Source organism: Melanaphis sacchari, unplaced genomic scaffold (genome assembly GCF_002803265.2).
Source record: "Melanaphis sacchari strain LSU unplaced genomic scaffold, SCAv2.0 Contig0_pilon_pilon, whole genome shotgun sequence".
NCBI lineage: Eukaryota > Metazoa > Arthropoda > Insecta > Hemiptera > Aphididae > Melanaphis > Melanaphis sacchari.
Genome location: NW_020270366.1, coordinates 24,957,425 through 24,980,543, shown reverse-complemented (window position 1 = coordinate 24,980,543; position 23,119 = coordinate 24,957,425). Strand labels below are relative to the sequence as shown.

Here is a 23,119-nt window from a genome sequence, read left to right as displayed (position 1 = left end):
TTAATAGAAATCACTAAGGAAGTTGAGGTCATACCCATACATCATAGGTCATCTCTTTTTTCAGAGATCATCTATAACAGTGCATTGATGGTGATAGACATTATATTGGAGATATAATTTTCAAAAATGGAATTTATTACTAATTTTAATAAAAATAATAATTTTTTTCTAAAATTTACTGTTTATTATTTGAACCCCTTCAAAACTCATCATTTTGTTCTGCTGCACCTGTATAAGTCAACATTTTAAAAGGATATTAATGTATGGTATGAACTTCTCTGGCCGACATTAATCAACATCAACAAAACGCATTTATTTAAAATCAAGTATATTTTGCTTTTGTAAAATCTCCCATTAGAAAAATTATAGAGTAAAATAGGACTTATTGATTTGTCTAAATATGATATCAAAATGATTTAATGTCCATTCAAATTCAAAACAATTTATTTTATTTTTAAATTGAATATAAAAAACTGATAATATGTAGAATTTACTATAAATATTATCTTCTATATAAATTGTTATAATAGATAATTTTCCTTTAAGATTACTCTGAAGTTATAAAAACTTATAATTATAAGTGATTGTGATTGAAAAAAAAAATTGCACTTATATACTCTAAAATTTAAATTCAAGTATGATTTATTTTGATTGATATGAATATAAATATGCTTTAAAACAAATAATTAAAATACAACTTAATATTCTTAATAATTAAAATTATGTTTATTAGGTACCTATTTTAGTCTGTGGTACCAAGTTGGATATGGCTCCAGAACGTGGTAAGAAATCACCATCTACTGTTGCTGCAGAATGCGGTGCTGATGAAATACTAATTGTAATTATTGCAGAGTTGTGTACATTTTCTTATCAAATATTTAATATGTATTACTGTATATTGCTTAGAATTGTCATGATTCAAAATCGTTGGAACCAAGTACAGTTGCAACATCAAAGTTTAATAATTTTTTAGATAGAGTAATACAAACAAAATATCCAATCAGTAACTCTAGTCCATTTAGTCAAGGCCTCTACTCGAGACAACATCAATACCAATCATCCAAAACTCCACAATACCCAGTTACTAGACAAATAATTTATGATGGTTCGCCTACAATTAGTAAAAATACATTTTTCAATAATAAAACAATACATAAAGACTGAATCATTTATTACAATTATATACAATACTTAATTATTATTTTAATTACATAGAAAAATTTTAATATTCTATTACATAATATATGTTAAGTGTAAATGTCAAATACGGTGAAATTAATTTCTTGTACATAGTTTACTCAATTTAATTAAAATTTAAAACAATTAATTTATAATTAAAACTACTAAAATTATTAAACAAATAAATCTATATGTGAGTTAAAATGGTAATATGAGTTTTTATTAATTGAAATAGAAACCCCTTTCTAAATCATTCAAATATTTATTTGGTTAAGTACAGAAGAGTAAAATTGTATTTTCAATTCATAATTTGACATAAGCAAAGACACCAATCATAATTGAATGATTTTAAATCAAGGTTTCAAGTATATGATAAGGGATCAACTGATCAACATACAAACAGTTAACTCAATTTATAAGAAGATAATAGTCAAATATTGATGTAATCCAAACTTAATATACAAGCAAAAAACTTACTGAAATACCTTGTTACTGTATTCATATGGTTTATATCGTTGCATCGCATTTTCTTTTCGTTTTGACGATGATAACAATTTTTTAATTGTGGTCCAATCTTCAAGTATTTCATGTTCTCTGAGGTTATAGACTATACATGGACCAGATACAATAACAGGTTTGCGTTTGGGTTGTACATGCCCATAGGGTCGTCTTCCACGTCCACGTCCACTACGAGTTAAACTACGACCTAACCAAAGAGAGGCATCTATATCTACTTCATTACGCGCTTCTTCTAATCGCTGAATTTTTTCTTCTAAATCAGCTTTTATAGTATCGTATAAAATTTCTTTATTATTCTGAAATGATTATAAATAGGTTAAATCTGAGAGGTATATGTAAATAAATATAAATATCTTTTTCCTCCATAAAATTTTTGATTTTATAAAAAGAAAATGATAAAAACATGAGGATTAATTAAATTGTTATGAAAAAAAAAAGATTATATTACCTCAAAATTTTGTCTTATTGCTTGTTCTTCTGCTTCATATTTATGTTTTAAATTTGTTAATTTGAACTGTCTTAATACAGATGCTACTTCGAGTCGAGATTTCATTTGATCTTGTAATTCTTGTAAAGGTATACGGTATTCTTTAGCTGTACCTAATCTCACTTCAACTAACTTCTCTTCAACTTCTCTTATTCTTTCACTATACAACCTACATAATTAATATAGTATAGAATATTAAAACATATAATTTATCAGTTAAATCAAAAATATAAAAGAAAAGAGACAAAAACTGATTTGAAATTACAATGTTTTAATTAAGTTTTATTGTGTAATAGAAACATTAAAAAGTTAACTTGTAAAGTTAAGACTTAAAAATATTTTATTTAAAATTGTACTATATTTTTAAATAACTAAAATTTGGTAAATATATATATGTGTGTATATATATGTATAATACACACAGTATTCATAGTGTTAATCTCAAATGTAATAATAACTATCCTAACACATAGTATGATTAATAATATGGTGAAGGTAATTTAAATAAGATATTAGAGTACTAAACCTTATTGAAGGTTTTATATCTAGGAATACTGAGTGAATTTTTTTTCTTTGGTAAATAAATTAGGTGAATGGTAAAATAATTTCTCAAAATCTAAATCATTTGAAATAATTAAATGGACAACACAATTGCATATGTTTGTAGATGGATAAATTAGTTAATTTTGCAACATAAAGATCATCTATTATAGCTATATTTTAAATATCATCAGTATCTTATCATAATTAATATTAATGTCTTTTTTCTGGTTACTATTAAAAATAAGAGAAATATAAATGTATAAATTACTAACATTTCTTTTAAGAAATAAAAATTTGTTTCAATATTTTGTACTTGTTCGTCACACTTTTCCTGTAATTTTTCGTTTACGTCGCTGTTCAAATCTATGGTAAATTGTCAACAAATTTTTTTTATTAAATTCAAATTCAATTGGTTTGTTTAAAAACATAATTACCTGAACTATTGTCGGTATCAGAATCTGAAATGTTTGACTCTGAAGAACTACTTAACGATGAGATGGATACTTCAGAATATTTTTTCTTATTGTAAGGAATGTCTATAATTTTATCAGTACATACAATTTTACGCACTAAAATGTTATTTCCACTCTCTTCAGTTATTTTTTGAATTTTGCTAATGATGTCTGAATTATCACTACTGAAATAAAGATAAAAATATGTGTAAAATAAAAAGTAATAGTTTGATACTCAAATTTGCTTAATAAACATGAAAGTTAAAAATATTTTGATAAAACAATATCAAATTAGAAGAATTAATGTATATTTGAAATAACTAAAATAGTATTAACATATCACTAAACATTGAAAATATTGTCTAAAGAATACTATAAATTATTTAAATTATTTAAGCAAATACAAATAATTAAATTTGTTGTTTAAAATATCCAAGCAGTAAAAAAACTGTTTACAGTGGTCAACTAAATAATCTCGATTAATAGCTTATTTATATTAGCATTTCAAGTATACAAAAAAAATTATACATTAATACCTTGTAGCTGTAGACATCGTTAGAAATCCAGAATTATTACTTAATTGATGTGTAATACATTGGTCTAGAATGTCCAATCAATGAGCATATTTAAACTTTATTTCAATAAAATAGTAGGTACATTCGAAATGTAGATAGTTACGTTCGTTAATTTAATCAACTTAATCCACAGCACTTTAAATATATTTAAATAAATTAAACATTTAAAAATAATCACAAATTAAAGCCATTATAATTTCAAAATAAGTAATATCGATATCACTAATAGCCAAATTTAAGTATATTGTATAGACATAGACAATTGAGTACTGACACTGAGTAGTCCAAACGAAAAATCTAAAGAGAGAAATAGATTTGTTTACTAACTACCCAGTACCCATTAAACCAAGCAGTAAGCAGTGTTACAACTGAAATGTCTGAAATAAAATATCTCTGATAACGGATAACAGTGAACGTCAGTTTTGTGTAATATGTAAACCTACGAGTGTACGACACTGTGCAATTCGTTTGGATTAGGCGATTGGCCTTGAATGCTGCGTTTCAGTAAACGTTACCAAAACTCTTGTTGATACATGAATTCGTTACCAAGTCCTTAAATTTTTGTACTTCAAATCACAAGTAAACAAAATTTGATCAGCTGTTTTAGCGTCATGATTTCAAATATTATTTTATTTTTATTAAATTTCAGAGTATGGACTATGATTTAGTAGACCATGGCTGAATAATGATTTTTTGGTATTAATTATTAATATTTACTAAGTATCGTTTTAACCGTTTATATAGTCGACTATTTATTTTTTTATAGCATTATCTCGACGTGACGGGTGGGGGGGGGTTGAAAGAACACATCTATATAGTATTATAGACCAGCGTTTCATGGAGTGTACTGGAGGTGGTCCCGTCCACGAAAGTAAATTGAAAATTCTATCATTGATTATTATAATACTAATATAATAAATAGTATCAATGATATTATATTATATTACATTATTTATTATTGTTTTTTATTTTCATTAAGGGGATCCGCACTCCGCATGTCAGTAATCATTTTTATTTTTTTATTTTACTATCTCAAAGTTAAAGGGGTTCGGCAGAGAAAAAGTTTGGGAAATGCTGTTACCTATATATAGATCAAAGATTAGCGCCCGTGGTAGTTTATTTCTAAGCTATTGACTTGATAACTCAGAAATAATATTAAAGTAATAAAGTGGCATATCTAAAAATATTTTATATTGAATGTTTTAATATTTATTAATTATTAGTTAATAAATCTAAAAATATATATAAAATGAATACACTTGTATTTTATGTTAGGCTAATTTAATTAATTATTATTTCTTCTTCTTTTCAAAATGAAAAATAAAAAACACATGTTATTTTTAACAATTAAAAATTTCGTTTTTTGATCAACCAAAAGCACTTATATTAAAAATGAAAAGAAAATAAGCAATGCAAATTGTAATGAAACATTTGTAATACTTGTTTATGCTGACCATTTTTAATTGGAAGATAAAATTACCAAAACTATTTGATCTACATGGTATTGCTGATATATACATCTATAATTATATATTTAAATTTATTTATTAATAGTTAACAATAATTTCTTAGATTTACTCTAATTTAAACCATTAACTAATGTATTTACAATAAATTGGATAAAGATTAAAGAATAATACACGGCCTGAAAATTGGTAAGAGGTAGTTGTTGGATCACAATCTCAATCATACCTAATTTTATGATGAAATATGCCTTAAAGAATTTGACAAAAATGTCAGTTTCAAACAATATGTAATTAATCAAAATTGTATTACAATTGCTTAATACCATTCATTTTCAACTATATATATTATCAAAATTATAAAATAAAATTCCTAATAACCTGCATTCACTTTTGTTTTAATATATAATATTTGTGTATATATGCATATAAATTACTGATTTTGAATTGCTATGATCATATTTTAAAGGAATGTGAAACAATAATTCAATTAAAAATTAAAATAAAAAATTATTTACCAAATGAGTTTGATGAAAAGCCACCTAATAAATGTATGAAACTATTTGAAGTACTATCTTCTTAATAATAATAAATAGGCGTCCGAACTATAGGCCTTCGGGCCTACTCCCGGACATAAGTGCCATACGATAAATAATAATAATAAATTGGTTTTAATCAGAAGTTTAAAAAATATAAATGTGAAGATTTAAGAAGATAACGACGAGTTGTTATCATTTGATATTCTTTTAATTAATTTTAAGAGTTAACTTGACCGAATAATGGACTACATATAATTCAAGTACTAATGAAATAGTATTTTATAAATCAATTTTTATCAAGGGCAAATTAAAAATTGAGAAAAAATTGTTTAAAAATGTATTCCTATTTTTATTTGTATGTTTATCAATTATCTATTGAAATTGATCACTAAAGCACATCCCATAAATTTAAGAAATAGGCATATTAAGAGTAATGAATTTTTCTAGTAGATACTTAAAAATTATTTTTTATTTATTATACACTCAAAATTATAATATATTTCCCATTCTAATTAATTATATACTATAAAAGGCTTTGTGCATAAATTATAATGTTAGAAAATAAAATATTGTGGTGTCATATAAAATATCAATTTGATATGAAAAAATAGATCAATTCTGTAACTCTTTGATTTGATATTTTCATAAACATAAATTAAGGTTTTCAAAAATGGAATATAAATTATATATCTTAAAATTTTACATTCTTCCCTATCAAAAATAAAAAAAATTAATTTAAAAATTGAGACGAGTCTAAGTATTACTATTTTAAGAAATAAAAATTTAATTAAATATTTATTACATACTTTATACATTTAATATGCTTTAAGAACTAAAATTAAATGTCTAACTGAACTTTATTATGACACAATACTTCCAGTAATATTTTTAAAGTAAAATATTGGAGATATGAAGCATAAGAAATATGTAGGTCTCAACTTAGATTTCAAATAAATGAATAATTCGATATTTTTTTTGATACATAATATATATATATAATTATATACTATATAATATTCATATTTTATATATTTAATAATATTGTAAATTGTAATATTATAATATTATTATGGTTTGGTATATTGATAACAGCCTAACATAATGATAGTGAAAAAAATTAGACAGTAGACACGTGCTTAATATTACCCCCACATAAAGACCAGCCATTACAATATTTTGTTCCTTGGTATAACATAAAGATTGAAATAAAAATATGTGATAAGTGATAACGTTCACGTGTTTTATTATAGTGTAGTTGTTACTTAATAGTTTAATACTTATTAATTATTATTTGTTGTTTGTTACTAGTTACTGTTGGTAATTTGGTACTTAGATTTTGAAAGTTATTATTGCTGCAAACAGATCAAATTGATAGAATAAATAAGAATCTTAGAGTTATAGTGTGTATTATTAGTATTACTCAATTTATATTAATTATTTTTTAGTTAATGTTATTCATTTTTTAGTTAACACGCGTCAATCGAATTATAATGAATGTCCCTAATGATTTATCAGAAACGACCACAAACGAGAGCCTCAAGATGTCTAATCCTGCCTGGGCTGATGCTATGAGCAAAATCTTAAAAACAAAAAAACAAAAAGGAAAACCATTAGTATTGTCCAAAGCAAAGATCATTTCAGCAACTGATCTTATTAAAATAAAACAAGAAAAAGAAGATGTAGATGACACATTTGAAGTTGTAGATAAAGGTGGTCAGAAAGTTGCCACACCAGTTAATATTGAAGAAATTAAAGATGAAAAACCAGACTTAGAACATTTAGAACCAAAAATACCAAATCGAATTCGAGTAAGTATTATCAACTTAAATATTTTTTATGTTAAAGTACGATAATAAGCAAACACGTATAATGTATTTATCTAATATTATTATAAAAATTAGTTAATATATTATTTGCATCATTTAATGATCACAATTTTTCTAGTAATTTTTATTGGTAATAAATAATAATTTTTTAACTCATGAACATTATATTCTTTATTTTATAAAGCTAAATTTGAAAATATTAATTTTGAAAAAAATAACAATCCTTAGAATTTAAAAGATACTTTAATAATTATGTTTTTACCCAAAATGTACTTATGGCTTGTATTTTTTGTTGAAATATTAATAATTTTGACACTTTTTTGTTTTTAAAACTTAAAATGTTGGTATGATGATATTACTAGTTATTTAATTTACAATAATAAATCAATTTTAATAAAATAAAAATATTACCAGTAATAACAATTTGCTTGATGCTTATGACTAAATAAGAAGTTATTCTTTGTTCTGTTTACCTATTTTATAATTATATTACAAGTTGTGGTTTAACGAAGCTCAATATATTGTATATAATTGCCGTTCCTTTAGAAATCTTGTAATATAACAAAAAAATTTAATGTATTTTTGTCACCTCAACATTACAAAGCTATTTTAGCCAAAATTCTCGCATGTAATGAATTTTATAATTTTGTTTTGGCTAATATCATGCTATAAGATAAAATTCATGTCATCGTTATATACATAAATTACACGTGCATTGGTGAATAATAACTATAAAACATTTGTTGCTATTGCTGATGAATTAGTTGACTGTTACTCATAATAACAATAAGATTTTAAACAAAGCTGATGACGAAGAATATTCTGATGATCCCTCAATATCCTCGTAAGAAGCAAAATCAGGTCTCTGCGATCTCTCTTAAAATATTTACAAAGAAATGACATCGACAACAGTGTGTTATGTAACATTTTATTTTTGAATAATGCTTTTAACTAAGTAAGCGCAATTGGCTACACACAACCATAAAAATAACCGAATTTAAAAAATAAAAATAAATATTTATGTATTTAATAAACAAAGTTTGTATTTATTAATAAATAATTACTAGTGTTGGAATGTATATATCTAATAAAATAATTGTATCTAATATATATTTTATTATAATAATCTAATAAAATCTAAATTTTGAATTTTCTTTTAAATAGTTTTAAAACAAATTTTGTTAATATATGATTTTAATTTAACGAATTTTGATGTAACAAACTTTCAATATATCAAACTTTTTGCTCAATCTCTTGAAATTTGTTGTATTACGAGTTGAGTGTGTAACAATTGACTTTATATACAGAGAATATCATTGTTAAATGTTAAACCAATACATTCATTGCTCAGCTCACTTTTGTCAATTCCTTTTAAATAAGCTAGTGTTTGTTATCAATAATTTTTAATAACAATTATTTAAATGTATATTCATTAAAAATTATAATGAAAAATGTAATCTTTTGATTTTGATTTTTATAGATAAGAGAACAAGTATTAATGGGAAGACAAAAACCTTCAGTTAGTGATAGAATTAAAGAAAAAAATTTATCAAAAATTGCTACAAAGTAAGTAATTTTCTATTTAATTGAATATTTTTTTTTAATTTTAGATTCTGAGCAGTAAATGTAATAATTTTACAATGATGTATGTTTTTTGATTTTGTGTCTGTTTATCCTTTTTTGGTATTATAAAAATGCTTTGATTTTTAATTAAGAGTGGTTTCTAGTAGCAAATTGGATCTAATTGGTACTAAGGAAGTCAAATTTAAAATATTTTCAGAACTTTTCAAAGAAAAAAAAAATTTAAAAAAACAGAAATTTTTATGCAAAACCAGTTTGATAAAATCAATTTTGTTTTTTGGTGTTACTTAAACAGAAATAACCATAGATTCTTAAAATTTTTACTGAATATTTATATTTACCTACAAAATATTCTGGACATAATACAATTTTCAAAACATTTTGATTCTTTTTGAGTTAATTATAGGCATTTTCAATTTATAGTTTATTTTTTTTTAATAATGATTGGTAAAATATATATTGCTGCTAGGTTAGCTAAAAAGCTTAAAAAATAAATACAAGATTCTTTTTATGGTTTTTACCTATAATAAAATAAAAAATTACCAGAAAGTTTATTAATTTTTTATAAGTGTTTGAAGTTTAAATTTTTACAAATTGTCAATTGATTATAGTATGGTTAACACCTACTATACAATAGAGTAGTTAGCTACTTTTTCTGTTTTAAAAATTTGAACTTTGATATTATATTACATTACATCTTTGTAGGGGTGTTGTGCAATTATTCAATTTAGTTAAGCAGCAACAAAGAACTGTAGAGAAAAAATTGAAAAATGTAGGACCATCAATTTTAAAACAAGATAAGGTGTTGGAATCTCTAGATAAAAAATCATTTATTGATTCTATCGATCATAGAAAAGTAAGTATATTCATCTTTTCATATATTTTATTATTAATTAATTTTTAATTATTAAAAATGTTGTGATTAAATATTGTTAATTTTTTATGACTTAACTAACTTTAGTAAAAAATTTTTAGGAGAATGATGAAAATGGTTGGGATGTTCTTCGAGATGATTTTATGGGTGGAACTAAAATTAAAGATTGGGATAAACAGATTGAAAATGATAGTGAAGATGATGGAATTAATGTTTAAATTAAAGTTATAGTTAATATTATTTTAAGTACTATATAAAATTAATGTTACTATTACCTAGTTGATGAATGTTTGTAAATATATTTTTAATCATTTAATTGTTTAAATTAAATAAAACAGATCAGATATAGACCTAAATCAGATAATTTTCATTGTAAATTCATTTAATTTTGTACTTTGGTAACTTTAAATAATTTTTTTTTAATTGTTTTTTTTGGTAAGTATAAAACAAGATTTAAAAATTTTCATGAATATCAATTTCAAAGAACTAAAAATTAACTCTGGATTTAGAAGCATCTAAAGTTGCTTATATAAACAGTTAATATAACAAAATTAATATAATTCAGTTTCTATGGAATAAATTGTGTATTATTTTTGAGTTTTGTGAGTTTTATTAGTAAATCCATTTCTTTCACAGTATAAGCTAATATTATTTATAAAGATTTGATTTTAGTTAAATATAAAAATATAATTGTGAAAAATGAATTCATTGAATATCTTAACTAGTGAATCAATTGTATTTCAATTTCCAACAATTTTTGAGTATAGCTATGCACAAATGCATTCTAAACGTCAAAATCAATGTGGACAATTTTTCTCAAAGAATAAGGTATTTATTAATAATGGAGATACATTTAATGGAAAATATATTATTGAATACTTTAAAAAAACTATAAATATTAATGAAACAATTAATTTAAATGATAATTCTGTTAATATCCCCAATACTACATTAATCAGTAAAGTAGAAAATAACTTTTATAATACTGAATTACACAAAATAATAAATGAAACACAAGACTTGTTGCTATTAACTGAAAATATTAGTATAATGAGTAGTATTGGACTTCTCACGAAAAAACAGTATCAAGAATTCATAGATCAACCTTCAAATACTATGAAAATAAGTTATTTAAGGAATGAATTTAATAAACTTGGTATGTTTTTCAAACCACATTTAATGCCTTTACAAAAACCAACAACAAAATTTAAAAAAATGATAAAAGATGATGCAAATTTAAAAATAATTACAAGTTTATTAAATGAGCAAAGCAATACAAGTCATGAACATTTAAAAAATTGTAAAGTGATAAAAAACAAATAAAGTTCTAACCAAGTTAATGCAGTGCAGTGTTATTTTATTTGATGTTACAAATGATTCAGCGTTAGAATTAGAACAAGCTAGATTTTCTTTTAATTATATATACAATGAATTGATTAATTATAGTGATGAGGAAATAATGAGATCCAAAGAAAAAGGAATTATAAGAAAATTCATATTAATATCAACTTCAATGACTTGGGTTAAAGAAACTTGTAATGATCAAACATATCGTGAGAATGAAGAAGTAAATATTAGTTTTACACATAAAGGTATTTTGAAGCGATTACCAACTGCTAAATATCAAAACATTTTTGAATTTGAAAAATTACTTTTAAAATCTAATTCATCAAAAATCAAAGATATTTTTAAAACATTTATAATTGGTACTGGCATTATTTATGGTCATGAAGAAAATGCTTTTCGTTATGTATTCACTAATGCTTGGTACAATCCTAAAGAAATGTATATTGCCATGTTGAATCGAATAGTGCCTGTATTTCATGTAGATGAATTAGCCAAATTAGTATTTATTATTTCAAACTATGATTGTATTAAGAATAACTATATACTAGCAGTAGAACAAAAATCATATGGTTTCAATAACATCATAAAATCCGTACGCGATGAACTTTGTAATGCACGTTTAGTTTTAAAGGAAGACCATTTAATCATAAAACAATATAAATTTAACAGCTTTACATGGGATTTAATATGTAGTGACCTAAATATGGATAATATTCTAGACATTATTATACCTGATTATCAAATACTACAAACATCAATAATATCAAATATGAAAAAATTAGCACATGAATTTATTGAAGCAAATAATTTATACCCATTAAAAATTATAGTTAGTGGGCAACCAACACATGTATCATCCAACATTGCAAAGCGTTTAGCCAAATATTATAAAGTACAACTAATTGATATTCCTAATTTAACAAATAATTATTTTGCCTTATTGAAAAATGATTTATGTGAATTAGGGTTAGAAATGAATGGTTTATACATAAAACAAACCAATATTAAACATGAATTAGCAAAATTAATTACTCAATTTAATGAATGGTTAGAACAGATTGATGAACAATTGAGTATAGATAATAATTCTTCAAACGAACAAAATAACAATGAAATAATAGATTTTACTAACAAAAATCTTAAATTTGAGAACAATAACACATACAAATCAAAAAATGAAATTTTCACAGACCAGTCTGAAAATAGTTTAAATCTCAATGATTTAAGATACAATATTTATTTTAAAGAGCATGAAAGTTATAAATTATTTACAAAAAATAAAATAGATCTACTTGAAAATGATACAGAAATTAAAAATATTAAATTTGTGATAGAAAAATTGAATGCAAAATATGAGGAATATAAAAAAAATTTTGATAAAAATAATGGACAATTAGACAATTATTACTTGATGCCGTTAATTAAAGATTCACTCTCTTCGTTTTCTAGTCGTAATCAAGGATACATACTCAATATTTTCCCTTTATACGTGGAGCAAATAAAATGTATATTTAATAAAGACATTAGTGATATTACCTACCCAAATATTTTAATTTTATTATCATATAATTATATAAAAACAAATATTCAAAAATGCTGCGAAGACACTTGTTCAACAATGATAAATGAAAGCAATATAATGTGTTTAGATTGCAATAATTTAGAGCAAAACAATGAAATTATTTTTAATAGATTTGACTCTCAAAGTTCAGATATATAGTATGAAAAAGAAATTAATTTCAATAATTTTATAAACAATGCAAATATGAACAATAAAAATACATCAGAAAATATTTATGTGAATAACAAACAAAACTATCAATTAAAATTAATAAATTATCTAGAAGATTATTGTACAAATGAAGGTATTATTGTACATAGAATAAATGTATCATTAGCATTAGGGGATGAAACTATATCTTATAATAATTTAGAATATAAGTTTTATACAGATACTATAATATCGCTGATTGGTCGTAATTCATTTAAAGATATTGGGTATGAAGGTATGATAAATGGAACAAATGAAAGTCAAATAATATCAACAAAAATATCAAGCACAACAAGAAAAATAAACAGACAACCACAAATATTATTGAACAAGTTAAATATAATGAAAGAACAGTGGAGAAAAGATATTAATAAAAATCTAAAGTGGGAGAAGAAACAAGAATATAGAAATTCAATAAAGATTCACAAATTTTTAATCACAAATATTTTACCTAAACTTTTGAAAGAAGTTTCCCCAAATGATAATAGAGGCTTACAATTCCCAGAAAAAACATTGAATAAAACCAAATTATGTGACACACAAATTGATGAGACTTTAACATGTATAAATTACTCATAATATTTTAATCTCTAAATCAACTTAAATAATAGAATGGATATATATATAACTATCCATGTAAAATTAATTTCTGTTAGTTATAATGATTGTTATGATGGTTAGAAATTTAAAATGTGTTCTTGACAAATTAGTAATATATGAACTATGAATTCATAATACACTGTATATTAGTCATGTACCATCATTGATAAAATAAATTTAACTAATTAGCTAATAGCTGTTAGAATATATTCTTTTTTTATTTATTTTTTAATACATATTTTAAAAATCTGCTATATTTTGAATAAGAAATGTAAGTAATAAAAGATTTTATAGCAGATGATAGAACAAAGAAATCTTCCAGTGAAGGCACTTTGATAATTAATTAATTAAAATTTCAATTATTACAATGTTTGGGTAATCAATTTTAGGTAAATAGAGTCTGGCATCATCATATTTTTAATCTTTTTTTTTTGAATTACCAAGAATGTTTATTGACGTTTGAATTTTCATTAAGGGACTTAATTGTTTTGTAAATTTAAGTTGAATTGTTTATAGAAAGTTTTTGCTACATCTTAAACAAAAGAAATTACAAGATTATTATATAGGGACTGGTTTGAAATTCAAAAGGGTGCCTTGGTTATAGCATGGAGGGTTTTGGATTAGAAATACTGTAAATAGTTTATGTATGAATACTTAGCAGAACTAAGAGCTCCATAGTAATTATTAAAATATATTCTTATTTTTTACACTTAAAAGATCAAAGGATTTTGTCCATGACACTTAATTTAACTTAAACATCTAAACAAAAATATTGTATGCACTTAAAAATATTAAGTGTTTATTTTTATCATAATAATTTTTTTTTTTTTATAACTGATAGCTAAATTTGTAAAATTCAAATATTTTAATAAAAATTAAGACATATATTATGTATAAAATAATTACTGGGACTAATTGAAAAAATATTAAAATTTAATTTTTAAATTTTAAGTACCAATTTGTATGAATATTGTCATTTTAAATAACAAAATTCCATTTCATATAATATTTACCTTGAAGGGCAACAGATTAGGTCTGACCATATCCCTCAATAAATCAATTTTTAGAGCTGATAATTAACTTTTGTTTCCAATGATAGGTTGCAGTTGAAAAAATAATAATGTTACTCTTAAAAGCATACATGACACTCAATCTGTATATACTCCTAACCCGCTATTTAGGAGTCAGCCACTCAGAGTTATTCTTATATGAAATAGAGTATAGTCATTGATTATTTAATTTTTTAATTATTTAAAATTTAAGAAAATACATAAATTAATTTTTCATTTAAAATATAGTCAAACAAAAACTGATATATATAAATAAATAAAAACAACTTTTTATTTTATTGTATTGTTAAAAATTATATTATTCAGAAATATTCACAGAAAAATTGGAAACCATTTTTACTATTTAAAATTCGGCAAACCTCTTATTGTATCATTAACATGACTAATCAAAATTAATTATAGTACTTCTGTATTCTATAGCTCATAATATAAGTAGATGCAATGTTTAAATTACTAAATTAAAAAAAAAAAATTAAAATTACTAATACATGAATTTCAATATTTATATAAACACATAAATTATTTTAGAATATTTCAATAGTAATATAAAACAAACATAATAGTGACTAGAAAAACAATTCATGTTAAATGTACTATATTATATTATAAGCTGGATTTTGAAATAAAATAATTTTCAAATTTTTAGTTATATTTGGGAATAATTACTATATAAAAGATTAATATCTAACTTCAAAACTGGTTTAAAAGCAAGCTAGTAATAAACTATAATAAAAGGTATATTAAATATGTCACAATTTAATGCTTTTATACAATTTTATATTATATATAAGATCATCATTATATCTATACTTATTCTGGTTTAGATATTTTTTTCACCATTTCATTTATCATATCATTGTCAACAAGTCCAATAAATTTGTCAATGACATGACCATCGCGAATGGCTAAAACAGCTGGAACTGCTTTTACCTCAAACGTATGAACCAAATCAGCATTTTTTTCCACGTCCACTATTGCTAAATGTACAGCTGGTGAGTCTCCAACCATTTTTTTTAATAATGGTGTTAATGTTAAACAAGGTTCACACCACTCTGCATGGAAATTGACAATCACAGGAATATCACTTTTCAATACATTCTGTATAAAGTCTTCACTGCCACACACAGTAAATGATTTACGATAAATACGGCCAACTGACATTGATCGTTTAGTCGTTTGATGGACTTTTTCCAAACAACGAATGCGGTTGAAAGACATTGTGTGTATTAGGACTATTAGGTAATAATTTATAGTACCCAAGACTTAAGTTGCGGCACAGTTTTGCGACTCATAACATGTGAAGAAAACAATGCAGTTAATCCTATTGCTGTACTTATTGATAGTACACTCAGAATTGCTAAACGCCAAACAAACAGTGGATCTACAATCTAAAGATAGAAAATTTAAAAAAATAATTTATATTTTAATTAAAAGTATAGATAAGAATAAAATAAAAAATATACTAAGTATTTACTGAATAACTAATACCTTTATATCTGGTTTATGTGTATCTACTGAACTTCTAGGTATTGAAAGTATTATAATTGTTATGAGGATTGTAGATACCAAAACAATTGGTCCAATACTATGACGTGTTCGAAGAGACAGAAGACACAGTATAAAAGAAGATGACCAGAGTCCAATTAAGATAATAGCACCTATACCAATTGTTGTGGAAGACATCTTACCTTTAAAATACATATATGTTAATATAATAAACCTAAAATAATCAATTATTATGTTAATTATTTGTAATAATTTAAAAAAGGGTAGTAATGGTTCAATTAGTTATCTAACTTAACTTAGACATACATAATTTTTTAATAGGTAAAAATTTATTTTAAGAGATAATAAATTTTTAAGTTATTTTTAATAGAATCTAATGTACGCATTTAGATATGAATTGGCATAACAAACTTAGATGTATAACCATTTAAAACTAACTATATAGTTTATTATTAGCTTTAATTTGATTATAGTTTTATAAGAAGTTTATAAATCTCTGGCTGCAACTACAATTATTATTGAGTACTTACTCTTGTGAATTGTATGAAATAGTTTTGTACAGTTCAATTTAAACATAATAAATAACCTAACCATGCATAGGATTTCTTTATAAAGAGCATTATAAGATAAAATTAGAATTAAAAAAAAGGATTATATTAACATTAATTTTTTAACCATTTATTGACTATAGTTTTTTGATCATACATTATGTACTTCAGGAGAATTGCAGAAGTAATCATTATTCAAATATGACAAAACCAATAACTGTCAATGATTTATAAATAAGAAGACAGTAGGGTAGTGTGAACCCCCAAACTTCTACCAAGCACACAGACACAGGCCTGACCAGACCATTTAAATATTAAGATGTCAAGTGCTATAAACCTCTTTAGTTATAATTCAAGGAGTTATAGGCATAAAAATTTTGGATTTTAAACGGTTTTAACAATAATAAGGGTCTTTTAACACAGTAAATTAATTATTTCTTATACATAATGATAAGTAGAGATAACAATTATATACCTAATTATTGTTATAAATATCATACATGGACTCAAATTAATTTTTTATATGTACTTGGATAAAAATTATTAAAATAATGTAACATCAACAATATTAATATTTTGTTAATTTATTTATTGTTTTATATTTATGGTATGGCAGTGAAACAGGATAATTTTAATATTTAATTTTTTCTTCAAAGAATGAATTCATGATAATTTTAAAAAGTATAAATATAAAGTACAAAAATTACTATTTGGTGTAAAAAAAAAATTATTTCCATTTGCTATTTAATTGCTACTTAATTCAAATAACCTCCATTAAAAATTTTAATTTATACATTTTTAAAGCTATGACTAGAAGTTTTGCATGACCTCTCATTAAATATCAACATATACTACTTCAATTTCATCCCAAATACCTTATTTGAGGGCATGGATAGTTCTCGGTTGATTGTATTTAAACATTTTTGATTAAAGATACCATAAAACAAATCACAAGCCATAGAATCGGGAGAGTTAAGGGTCTACAAGACTGCATACATTTCAATAGATGTCATTTAAAAATAGTTAATAGAAAATAGCCTTTTATTAATGAAAACTAAATGATAACTCTTGTAATTCATATTTATATTTGTTAAAATAAAAATTAATTAATTCTTATAAATTAAATTAATTAAATATTAAAATTTTTTGTTTCACTGTTGAACCCTGTATTATACATATTATTTTATGAATTTTTATTTAACTTTTTCTTACCTGATATTTTGTGATCATTTTAATTATATTTAATAACTATATTATGCTCCTGTTAAAATAAATAATACATTGATGGTTAAATTTAAACTATAGAAAAAAAAAATTATTTATTTTTGTTTGTATATTCACTAATATAATAACACAAATAAATAATTAAACCGTTAAAACAATATAATATTGTTTGATTAGTTGGTTGTAAAATGAATAGTTCTGATATATGTTGAATTTCTTCAATATTGAATTAATTATCATAATTCTTAAAATCTTACCTAGCAAATGGTAAATATCAAATTACGAATAATAAATACCAATAAACAATATTAAGTAATAACACCCAAGTACTAGGTACTGAACGGCGAATTGGCAAACATCAAATAACTAATAATTATTAACAAGTAAAAACAAGTAATTATTTTTTTATGATGAATACTTAATACTTAATAGTTAATAGTAAATAGGATTAAATATTATAATCACTAATTATCACAGTTGTCACAGGTTATCAAGTTTTCTATCAGCTGTTTTTATTATTTATAGTTATACCACAGATCCAAAAACTATGGTTAACACTGTGACCATAATAATGACCAATGATTTAAGATAATATAATCATTATCCTTATTCTATATATATTATAATATATTAATATTCGATAACAATTCATATTTCATATACAAACCAGTAGACTAATGCAGTGCACGAAGACGGAAGACTACGTTAACGCAGAGTTAAATGGTAAGATTTTAAAATTTAAATAATAAAATTGAATTTACACTTCGTACATAAACGTTAAAAATAGAATATTTTTAGTACAAATTTTAACCATTTGAACTCAAAATTATGGAAAAAACAAGATAAGGTTAAATTATAAATAACTTAACAACTAATCTAACTTTTTTAATAAATCATGTATATTATGCAATTTAAATGTAACATTGTTCATATAAACATAGTTTTTTATCCAGGATCATTTGAGTTCTATAGGATTTAATTCACGGTGGTAAGGAGGTAACCAAAAGACTATGTCGTGTTCTTTTGCTATTTTGTCTATTACGAACTTCTCGTGTAATGATTTACACTTTTTAGCAAGTTTTGAAAATTTAAATTTAACCAATGTCTGAGTTATCACTTCACAATCTGTTTCTAGCCAATTTATATTTTTTTTGTTTTGTCCAAGGCATAGTTGGAAATGCATTTTCTTTTACTGATTGGTATTTTCTATAAACATTTATACTCTGTAACTACTATTTATATATAATATAAAATTTAATTTTTTATTTTTAGATGTAATGAAAATTTGTAAAAATGGATAACCAGTGTGTTTCATTCCAACACAGGTAATTACTCTAAATAAATGAATGTTTGGTGTTCTGTCTAGCATTTTTAAATATCCTGATTTTTATAAATAAAAATTATATATTTTTATATCTATGTTATATGTAACATCAGTAGTGTACTTAAAAGGTAGGCCTAACCAACACTAATTTTGAATTCCTAAACTGAATTAATATTATTTTGTTTTTTCTATGTAATAGTCTGATTTTAAAAAAAGTTGACAATTTATTAATATTAAAAAAACAATATGAGTTGATAAAACCAAATTTAGAAAAAAATATGAATTTTATTGTGGAACAATGTTCAATGTTAATATATTTTATTAACTGATAACTCTGTTACATATTTAATAATGTATTTATATTTTGTATATATAATTAAAATTAGAATAAATTATTTTTATCATTTGTAACACACTGGCAACTAAGTAATATTATAATATACCAAGTAAAATAAACAAAAAGTTTAACAACAACTCTAATTGTTTAATTGCAATATCATTACTTGATCTAATATCAAACAATTTTTTAAATGGTAATTTTTGTTTTAAAATTTACAATTATTACAATGATTATGAATATTTCTTAAATGAAAGATATATCAAATATATATACTGACATTTTCATAATTTAATGTTGATATATATTGAAAATAAGTTCAGACAGTTATTGCAAGATACTATAGAGTTTATTGATGAGTTTGTTAAAATTAAAAATTAATTAATTAAACTTTTTAAATAGTTATTAGTTATTATTATGAGTATTATGACAAAATAAAATTAAAAAAATATTATTTAAAATTACATAAAATATATTATACAAATTATTCTTTCAACTGGGATTTTCTAAATTTATCTTGAAACACACCACAGTGCAACTAATTGACTATATTTTTTCAACTTTTTTAATTAAGTATAGTTTATCATAACTTTTTTTTTTTTTTAGTGCAAATAATAAACATTTCAATGCCAAAAAAAGATCTCTACAATCTGAAGAATGTTACAAAAACAGTAAAATCAAAACTAATTAAATGCTTTAAAATTTTAATTCATATTTGTAATATTTAAATATATATTTTATTGCATTGCAGAAAAATTTAAATCAAAAGAAATTAATTATGTACCAGATGTAGATATTATTACATTATTCAAATCAGAGTTACAAAGAATTTTAGTAAATTCTAATGGATTAAACACAACTATAACAGACATTTTACCTTATGGATCAAGAATTTCAGGTCTTAATATTCCTGGCAGTGATGTTGATTTTAATATAAGTTATGGTCAGTATTACAATAAATTTTATTATACTAATTTATACAGTAATAGTTATTTTATAAAGTATTAACTTATAATAAAATCTATAATTTTTTATCTTTAATAGTTAAAATAAGTTTATAATGATTGAAATATTCATATTCATAATTAATATTATTTATTAGATTTCAACCTTAAATTTTTAAAGTTTATTATAAAAGAATTATTATTTTTAGTTTTAATTGTATGCTCCTTGAATCCCCATTTTTTTTTTTTTTTTTTTTTTTTAATAAATTTAAAATTATTTATTTCTTTTTTTAATATAATTTTTTTGTTATTTAAATACTTTTTCAGTTTCAAAAGATCCAACCAAAAAAGTGATAAAATCATTTGCTAATAAGCTTCGTCAAAGTAATGTATTTACTAAGGTTTTTCCTTTAATTTGTGCTAAAATACCTATTATAAAATGTACTCATAAAAATACTGGAATTGATTGTGACATATCATTTAATAATATTAGTGCAGTTCATAATTCTCATCTTCTCAATCACATTTTAAGTATGGACTGCCGTATTAAACCAGTTTTAATGAAGTTAAAGTTATGGGCTAAAAATATTGGGCTTATTAATACAAATGGGTTCTCTAGTTACTCATTCTACTGGCTAGGATTATTTGTCATGCAAGTTTTGGGATTATTGCCAGCTATCCGGGATTTACAAAAATCTGTTCCAGAAATTTTAGTTGGTCAATGGAATTGTGCATTTTCCAAAAACACACAAGAATATATTATTAACAAACAAGAAACTTTAAGTGAGAGTGACATATTAAATGTTTTCTATAAATATTATTCAAATTTTGATTTTAATAAATTTGTGGTAAGTCCATTTACTGGTTACCCATTACTTAAAGCAAATTTTGAAAATGTAGAACAACTCCCAGACGAACTATGGAGATATAAACAATTTTACAAAGAAAATAAAGAATGCCAAAAGTTATTATTTTTGGGTTCTTGTCAATTTAAAATGTATACTCAAGATCCATTTCAACATAATGTAAATATTACAGCAAGAGTGACGCCAAAAATATTTGAAAAATTTATTAACGCTTGTGTAGCATTAAAAATTTAGTAGAAAACAAAACAGCAACTCAAGCTAAAGTTTAATTTAAACTTAATAAATATAAAATATCTTAACTACATTTTTATTTTTATATTATAAGAATTTCTTGTTGCTTAAAATAAATCGTGTTATTAAAAAAAATATTTTATAATATAATTTATAAGTATCTATAACCCAATAAATTGAAAAATAAATCACATTGTTTTATTATACATTTTAAGTTATTTAGTACACATTAATATTTTAGTATTATCATTTATTATCAATAGTATTTTAAATACTAAATATATTAAAATCTGAATCACTTTAATTTTAATTTTATTAGAAGATAACTAATTCAACTAAGATCTATTATATTTGTATTGATTTTCCTTGTTTATTATTTTCAATTCAGAGATTCTCTAACCTAAATTTATTGTTTTGAATGATGAAAATATTTACATTCCCAGAATTAATTTAATAAGTAAAACAAAAATTGTGAATGTAATTCAAATTTGTAAGTGTAAATGGATACATTGAAATATGAAGTTTGGTATACAAAATTTTCCATTTAGTATAGGGTGACCATTTTTATGAAAATAAAAAATGAGACAAATAATTATTTATTAATATAATTTTTATTTTTTACAATTACATTTAAGTTACAATTTATTAAAATAATAAAATAATATTTATAATATGTTGCTCTTTTTAAAATTGTTTTATATTTTTTTTTTTACAAACATTATTAAATAATATGGAAATAAAGGGATTAAAACAATGCCATCTTTTAAAAACAAGATTAAAAAGTGTCTAAATGTGATCAAAAAAGGATAATTCCGTTTGAAACAGGAGGTATGGTCACTCTAATTTAGTATATTGTAACCGTTACTATTGTTTATTCCTTTATAAATATGTTCTAGTATATTATTTTGGTTAGTAATAACATTGGTAATAATTATCTATTAGGTATTGTATAATTTGCCTGTTTAACATAAAGGTGAATAAATAGCAATTTATTATTAAATAAACAATGATTAAATGATTAGTTTTTTTATAAATCAACTAAAATAAAAAGTATAAACTCAAAAAGAATTGGAAGTAAAAAGTTTTTGTTTTTATAAAAATTAAAGAATCAGTATTATTCCTTATAGAATTTTTGAATACTATTTAACGACTAATTTTCTTGTGCTTTTATGTAATTTTAATTATGTATCACTATATTTAGTGTTGGATTGGCAAAGTTTGATCTACCATTTTTTTAAATTTTTAACATTTAATTTTAGTTAGAGGTACTCTACAGTAAAAACGCAATTCAATTTTATTGATAAAAATGCTTT

At 22.8% G+C, this 23,119-nt stretch overlaps 4 protein-coding genes across 7 annotated transcripts; 2 read left to right on the top strand and 2 right to left on the bottom strand.

Annotated features, from left to right (window-relative positions):
• Positions 1-961: 961 nt before the first annotated feature.
• On the bottom strand, positions 962-4,222 carry LOC112593680 (breast cancer metastasis-suppressor 1-like protein). Of its 3 annotated transcripts, none has more exons than XM_025338195.1 (6): positions 3,717-4,222; positions 3,163-3,362; positions 3,001-3,091; positions 2,147-2,354; positions 1,657-1,994; positions 962-1,111 (listed from the first exon to the last, which is right to left on the bottom strand). In XM_025338195.1, exons 1-6 carry the CDS (start codon positions 3,731-3,733, stop codon positions 1,057-1,059), a joined length of 909 nt encoding a protein of 302 aa, XP_025193980.1. In that variant the 5' UTR covers positions 3,734-4,222; the 3' UTR covers positions 962-1,056. The 3 variants fall into 3 exon arrangements, with proteins under 3 accessions (XP_025193980.1, XP_025193973.1, XP_025193988.1); XM_025338188.1 differs by having other exon boundaries at positions 3,163-3,365; positions 3,717-4,219; XM_025338203.1 differs by having other exon boundaries at positions 996-1,111; positions 1,665-1,994; positions 3,163-3,365; positions 3,717-4,218.
• Positions 4,223-7,000: 2,778 nt separating this feature from the next.
• On the top strand, positions 7,001-10,409 carry LOC112595832 (RRP15-like protein). The gene is made up of 5 exons (XM_025341210.1): positions 7,001-7,157; positions 7,224-7,565; positions 9,064-9,149; positions 9,870-10,020; positions 10,140-10,409. Exons 2-5 carry the CDS (start codon positions 7,248-7,250, stop codon positions 10,254-10,256), a joined length of 672 nt encoding a protein of 223 aa, XP_025196995.1. The 5' UTR covers positions 7,001-7,157; positions 7,224-7,247; the 3' UTR covers positions 10,257-10,409.
• Positions 10,410-15,419: 5,010 nt separating this feature from the next.
• LOC112603347 (thioredoxin, mitochondrial) lies at positions 15,420-18,540 on the bottom strand. Of its 2 annotated transcripts, none has more exons than XM_025351884.1 (3): positions 18,362-18,540; positions 16,315-16,514; positions 15,420-16,214 (listed from the first exon to the last, which is right to left on the bottom strand). In XM_025351884.1, exon 3 carries the CDS (start codon positions 16,042-16,044, stop codon positions 15,637-15,639), a length of 408 nt encoding a protein of 135 aa, XP_025207669.1. In that variant the 5' UTR covers positions 16,045-16,214; positions 16,315-16,514; positions 18,362-18,540; the 3' UTR covers positions 15,420-15,636. The 2 variants fall into 2 exon arrangements, with proteins under 2 accessions (XP_025207669.1, XP_025207661.1); XM_025351876.1 differs by lacking the exon at positions 18,362-18,540 and adding an exon at positions 18,093-18,134.
• Positions 18,541-18,739: 199 nt separating this feature from the next.
• On the top strand, positions 18,740-21,895 carry LOC112603326 (terminal uridylyltransferase Tailor-like). The gene is made up of 5 exons (XM_025351844.1): positions 18,740-18,827; positions 19,377-19,429; positions 20,372-20,436; positions 20,517-20,708; positions 21,037-21,895. The coding sequence occupies exons 2-5, from the start codon at positions 19,398-19,400 to the stop codon at positions 21,807-21,809; spliced, it is 1,062 nt and encodes a 353-aa protein (XP_025207629.1). The 5' UTR covers positions 18,740-18,827; positions 19,377-19,397; the 3' UTR covers positions 21,810-21,895.
• The last annotated feature ends 1,224 nt before the right edge of the window (positions 21,896-23,119 follow it).

Coding starts and splice junctions, on each gene's coding strand:
- LOC112603347 (XM_025351884.1), bottom strand. CDS start 16,044: ATGTCTTTCAACCGCATTCGTTGTTTGGAAAAAGTCCATCAAACGACT.
- LOC112593680 (XM_025338188.1), bottom strand. Junction 3,092..3,162: donor TGATACCGACAATAGTTCAG/GTAATTATGTTT, acceptor AATTTACCATAG/ATTTGAACAGCGACGTAAAC. Junction 1,995..2,146: donor CAATAAGACAAAATTTTGAG/GTAATATAATCT, acceptor TAATCATTTCAG/AATAATAAAGAAATTTTATA.
- LOC112603326 (XM_025351844.1), top strand. CDS start 19,398: ATGGATAACCAGTGTGTTTCATTCCAACACAG. Junction 19,430..20,371: donor TGTGTTTCATTCCAACACAG/GTAATTACTCTA, acceptor TTTTTTTTTTAG/TGCAAATAATAAACATTTCA. Junction 20,709..21,036: donor TGATTTTAATATAAGTTATG/GTCAGTATTACA, acceptor ATACTTTTTCAG/TTTCAAAAGATCCAACCAAA.
- LOC112595832 (XM_025341210.1), top strand. CDS start 7,248: ATGAATGTCCCTAATGATTTATCAGAAACGACCACAAACGAGAGCCTC. Junction 7,566..9,063: donor AAATACCAAATCGAATTCGA/GTAAGTATTATC, acceptor TGATTTTTATAG/ATAAGAGAACAAGTATTAAT. Junction 9,150..9,869: donor TTATCAAAAATTGCTACAAA/GTAAGTAATTTT, acceptor ACATCTTTGTAG/GGGTGTTGTGCAATTATTCA.